The 6,333-nt window shown below is 38.3% G+C and overlaps 1 protein-coding gene across 1 annotated transcript in view; it reads left to right on the top strand.

The window, feature by feature from the left end:
* cir1 (corepressor interacting with RBPJ, CIR1) overlaps nucleotides 1–6,118 on the top strand; it is a 58,609-nt gene extending 52,491 nt beyond the window's left edge. The window contains exon 10 of the mRNA XM_043693596.1: nucleotides 5,237–6,118. Coding sequence (XP_043549531.1) covers nucleotides 5,237–5,894 — 658 coding nt within the window. The 3' untranslated portion in view covers nucleotides 5,895–6,118. The remainder of the gene's footprint in view (nucleotides 1–5,236) is intronic.
* Nucleotides 6,119–6,333: the final 215 nt, after the last annotated feature.

A 6,333-nucleotide genomic window follows, 5' to 3' on the forward strand; every position in this document is an offset into this window, starting at 1 on the left:
GGCACCTTACCTGTGACTATCGATGATACATATATCTCAGGAAGAGTCCCAGCAATCACTTTCTTGCCTCTACACAGCGTCCGAGGGGTACATCTATAAGGTCCTGGGGATTTATCCACCTTTAACCATTTCAAGACATCCAGCACTTCCTCCTCTGTAATCTGGACATTTTGTCCTTCTATACTGTCCACAACTCCTCCAACTTTAGTTTCATCCACAAATTTACAAACCCATCCTTCTATTCCCTCATCCAGGTCATTTGTAAAAATGACAAACAGCAGTGACTCCAAAACAGATCCTTGTGATACACCAATAGTAACTGAACTCCAGGATAATCATTTTCCATTAACTGCCACCCTATGTCTTCTTACAGGTAGCCAATTTCTGATCCAAACCACTAAATCACCCTCAATCCCATGCGTTCGTATTTTGTGCAATAGCCTACCGTGAGGAACCTTATCAAACACTTTTCTGAAATCCACGTACACCGCATCAACTGCTTTAACCTCATCCACCTGTTTGGTCACCTTCTCAAAGAACTCAATAAAGTTTGAGAGGCGTGACCTACCATTCACAAAACAGTGTTGACTATCCATAATCAAATTATTCCTTTCTAGATGATTATAAATCCTATCTTTTATAATCCTTTCCAAAACTTTGCCCACAACAGAAATAAGGCTCACTAGTCTATAATTACCAGGGTTGTTTCTACAATCCTTCTTGAACAAGGGGACAATATTTACTATCCTTCAGTGTTCTGGCGCTATTCCTGTAGACATAAGTGACAACATAAAGATCAAAGCCAAAGGCTCTGCAGTCTCCTCCCTGGCTTCCCAGAGTATCCTAAGATAAATCCCATTCGGTCCAGGGATTTATCTATTTTCATACTTTCCAGAATTGTAAATGCCTCCTCCTTAATAACCTCAATCTTATCAATAATACCCCGTATCTCCGTATTCTCCTCGACAACAGCATCTTTTTCCTGTGTGAATACTGATGAAAAATATTCATTTAGCGCCTCTCCTATGTCTTCAGACTCCACGGACAACTTCCCATTACTGTCCTTGTCTGGCCTAATCTTGCCCTAGTCATTCTTTTATTCCTGACAAACCTGTAGAAAATTCAGCTTTTTACTTGATCCCACTCTGCCAAAGACTTCTCATGTCCCCTCATGGCTCTTTTAGCTCTCTCTTTAGGTCCTTCCTGGCTAACTTGTAACTGTCAAGTGCTCTAACTGAGCCTTCACATCTCATCTTTACTTAAACTACCTCCTTCCTTTTGACAAGAGATTCATAAATTGTCTGTATTTTCTGGAGTTTAGAAAAATGAGAGGTGATTTTATTGAAACACAAAATTCTGACATGTTGAAACTGAGACGTTGGAGAATTGAACACAGAGGTACAGTCTATGGCAAAGCAATGATCATTTAGCGCTCAGCTGAGAGGTTTTCTGTAGAGTTTTGTGAGTTTTGGAGCTTTCTGCTGTAGATGTTATGTAGGTAAAAACAAAGACTGCAGATGCTGGAAACCAGAGTCTAGATTAGCGTGGTGCTGGAAAAGCACAGCAGGTCAGGCAGCATCCGAGGAGCAGGAAAATCGACGTTTCAGGCAAAAGCCCTTCGTCAGGAATAGAGGCAGGGTGCCTGCAGACGTGGATGTTATGTATACAATTCAGGCTGAAATAGACAATTTTGGTCTTTCAAAATCAAGGGATATAGGGAGTGGCCAAAAAAGTGGAGTAGTTGAAGCTGAAGATCAGCCATCATCACATTTAAATAGTGAAGCAAGTTCTACAGGCTTATATGCCTGTCCTTTTTTCTTATGTTCTTCTGATCCAACAAGAGAAACTGGGAGAATGGAGCAAAATCCTTCCTGGGATAGCATGCAAGAAATTTTAGAAAATATTGGTGGATGTGAGTGAGCTTATAGATATTGATCATCTATCCCCTCAAACGGGAACAAAGAAGTTGAGGAAGAGTTGGGGTGGACCATATGAAGTTGAAGGAACAATAAAAGTTGATGCAAAGTTAATGTTATTTTCCAGTTTAGGGCAAGAAATTGAAATAGCTTTTTAATACAACAATAGATGTTCTGGAAAAGGAGCTGCAAGTTGCGACACAATTGCAAGAGAACTGTTCACTGCTCTATATATCTCAGAAAAAGCCAGGCAGAGCTGGGACTTGTACTTGTTGCCATAGAAATATTTTTTATTTGGAGGAAATGAGTGAAGCCAAAGGAGAAGGTATGCAATATGAGAACAAATTCAGCTTACAGTAGCATTTTAGATATATCCAGATCTGTTATGATCTTATTTAATAACAGCACAGGCTCGTATCTAAAAGACCTATTCTTGTTATTAGTCCAGTAACACCAGAATCTGGAAGCTTGGAGAGATCTAAGTTTAAATCTATGGAAGCTGGAAAATTTAAATTTTTAATGAATTAAATATGCAAAGAAAAACTTGTATCAGTAATCAAGACCAGAATTACCCAAGTTGTTTTAAAAATATAATGAGATAATATCTTTTAGGGAAGGCACAGTATCTTGTCTGGTCTCTATGTGACTCCGGACATATGCAATATGTGTTGGCTGTTAACTTCTCTTGAAATGACCCAACAAACCACTTGGTTGTTAGCACCGTGTTTTTAAGGCATTGCACCAAAGCTTCCGTGAAATATGATCACCAAATTTTACTAAACTGCTGTCTCTGAACTTTGGAATAGGTTAGATGTTGAGGGGTGTGTGCCAAGTTGGACAGCACATCTAAAGTCAAGAGAGTGTGGTTAGGTTATTAAAATGCAGGATAGGATTTTAAGGCTTGGATTTAACTTTTAATGCTGCTTGGTATCTGGATAGCTGGAATGAAAGATGGTGAATGACCTATCATCAATTCCGTTTACCAGTGTAAATATAAGCAGTCAGTAATTCAACTATATCTTTAAGAAGTGGAAGAGTCTTCTGGTGCGTGGGGTGAAGTGACTGACCTTCTTTGACACTGAATTCCTGGGACTGAGGCGCTTGGTGCCATTGCAGCACTCCTCTTTCCAGATAGCATTTATCACATTCCTAGCAAACCAAAGTTTGAGACTTGCAATGAATTATTTTGAGAGCCAAGTGAATGAACCCAAACTGTGTTGGTTATGCCTTTTTTTTTGTCCACAGACTGTAGTATTGTACAGGTTGAAATGTATTTTTAACCCTGCTGTCCATTTCCATCTGTTTCTTAAAGGTTTTAAGGCAATGTCTATTCCTACTTCATGACCTAGGAAACCCTTTGTGGACCACTTCTCTAGGCTAACAATGGATATAAATTTTTGTTCCATTGCAGTAATAGCATGTTAGAAACTCATGGTCAAGTGCAAACAAATAGTCAAAGAGCCTAATATTGGCCTTTATCTTAGGAAGGCTCAAATACAAAGGAGTGATAAAGTGTACGCACTTGTACAGTGCTCTGATATTAGACCCATCTTGTATTAATTTGATTCTGAGCACTGCATCTCAGGAAGGCCTTGGAGTGTACAGCAAAAATTCATTATTAGCTTAACTATGTGCACAGGTTGCATAGACTGCATGTTAAGGCTAAGGGTTAATGCAAATGAGTTGTTAAGATGTTTTAAGGTATGTAATGAGAAAATAATTTCTGTTGAGAAAGTCTACAGCATGGATGCATATCTTTATCAATGAACAGCCCAACTCTAATTTTAATGTTGAGAAACGTATCTTCAAGGAAAATATAATAAATAAATGGTTGTTCATGATCCATTCAAGTTCCCTCCAGTCTTTCCTTGCCTAAATCCACCAATGTAATCATTTATAATCCCACTTCCCTGTGTTTGCTTTTAATAGTTTCACCTTAAATGTGCTAGTATTATGATATTTTATACAGATATTGATAGGTGTTTGTTATGTAAGAGGATGCAGCACCCAGACAAGTGAATGAAGAGGGAGATCAGCCAAGATCTGATTAAATAATATAGAATCCTGTAAAGTGCTCAATGTCCTGCCCTGTTTTTATGTTCCATCTCCTATTAGTGGCAATTTCTACATTTTGTTTGCTTAGGATCACTCTGGCATCCAGGAACAACCATATCCTGCAATCACAAAACATTACCTTTTCTGCCATATTTTTGTCAATTTATTATTTTTAGATCAAACTCTACAATTCCAATAAGTGTTATTACTCCTAGTAAACTTTCTGAATAAATCTTAAAATTACAAATAAAGTACCTATGTTATGAGGCAAATTATTCATCTACCAATCAGTTAATTGATCACCTATGGTTCTGCTTGCTTTTTCCTTTCCAAACAAAGTTGATCCACAGAACCAAGTTCTGATGGAGTGACATTGCACTCAAAGAAACTATTCCTGTCTCTGCAATTGCTGCCAGAGTTGCTGAGATTCTTTAGCACTTTATGTTTTTAATTCAATTAATAGAAGTCTAGTTTCCATGATGGCGGCCATGAAACTATCATTCTGTAATGTAAACAAAACTGGTTTGCTAATTCTCTGAGAAAAGAAACCTGTTATCCTGACCTGATTTGACCTACAGCATACTCTCATCAACATGATTAGATTCCCTAGAGTGTGGAAACAGGGCCAATAAGTCCACACCAACCCTCCAAAGAGTAACCCACCCAGACTCATTCCCCTAACTAGTGCACCTATCTCTATGGGCAGCTTAGTATGGCCAATTCATCTGACTGGCACATCTTTGGATTGTGGGAGTAAACCGGAGCACCCGGAGGAAACCCATGCTGACACAGGGAGAATGTGCAAACTCCACACAGATGGTCGCCCGAGGCGGGAATCGAACCTGGGTCCCTGGCGCTGTGAGGCAGCAGTGCTAACCACTGAGCCACGATGCCACCCCAGTGACTCTTAATTATCATCTAAAATGGCCCAGCAAGCTACTCAGTCCAAGGTCAATTGGAGATTGGAAACCAATGCTGACCTTGCCAATGATGCCCACATTCCATCAGAGTTTAAATAATATGTAGTTTCTTTATATTTTGAAATGTAGAATTTTGATTAGGAGGATAATTTTGTGTCGTATGAAATTGCCTGATGGCAAGAATGTGCTTAAGTCTCTCTTTGGATACATTGTATAGTTTGGTTATCTTTTTTGATTTCTTAGTGTATCCAAAAATAAGATGCTTTTGAGAAAACTTCTTCAAATTATAATTTTTCATGGGTGATTTTGAAAAGAATGTGCTAATCTAAAATCTCTTTTGCAAAGGAAACTTGATCACCTCGAGAGAAAGAAAAAGCGAGAAAAAAAGAGAAAGCAAAAAAAGAAGAGAAAAAGTAAACATAAGAAAAAAGAAAGTAGATCCCCCACTATCCGCTCTGCTCGTGAAAGTGGTTCTGAAATGGAGAAGAGAAAAGGGATGCACAGCAAAGATAAATATTTGAAGAGGAAGAGGCACCTATCATCGGACAGTGAAAGCAGTTCTGAAGAAAAGATGATTTGCATTCAAAAACTCAGCAAAACGCACTCAAGCAATTATTTTGAGACTGAAGAGAAGATTACAGATAGTAGAAGCAGAAATAAAGGTGACATAAGCTATTCCAGCAACCGGGACAGGGAACGATCTGATCGGAGCAGAAGCAATAGCAAAGATTCACGTGTAAGAAGAAAAAGTAAGGACAAACACCATACAGGGCACAGTGGAGAGAAGTACACTGATGGGAGACATGTGGCCAAAAGTAAGGGTGAGGAGAAAGATTGGATGAACAGGACAGATAACAAGGACCAGACGAGAAGGTTCAGGGTAAACCAACAGATACAAAGTAGAGAGAGTGGTCGTCGGGAAAGCTATCATAAGGAAAGGAGTAACAGGGATGAACACTGTATAAGAACCAGCAACAACAAGGATAAGAATGTAAGAGAATGAGGATAGAATTGAAGTCTTTGAAGTGAATAGACAGAACAGCCTAAGGACTTGTATTATATCTGGTAATATTTGAGACATGCTGTAAAGGGTTTTGTCTAGTTTATGGCACATTTTCTAATTGTTTAAAACTTTACTCTACATAGTTATTATAATAGTTTGAGACTTATGTATTATTCTGTATTTTTGACTACTTAATAAAGTCTGAAAACAGTAGACAAATGATATATCTGTGAACACTTTATTTTCTCCTCTCTAAGCTTCCTTTAAATTAGGTTCTATATGCTAATCATACTTCATTTGTAAATTTCCTTCAAATTTCCACTATTTGTAATCCACAACTCTCAAAGCAACAGAAATATTATAATTATTTAGTAGTTACACTACAGAAACAAACTACTTAGCTCCATCAGTGCAGTGTTTCTTGCAACCACCAATGTGA

The sequence above is a fragment of the Chiloscyllium plagiosum genome, chromosome 7 (genome assembly GCF_004010195.1).
Source record: "Chiloscyllium plagiosum isolate BGI_BamShark_2017 chromosome 7, ASM401019v2, whole genome shotgun sequence".
Lineage (NCBI taxonomy): Eukaryota > Metazoa > Chordata > Chondrichthyes > Orectolobiformes > Hemiscylliidae > Chiloscyllium > Chiloscyllium plagiosum.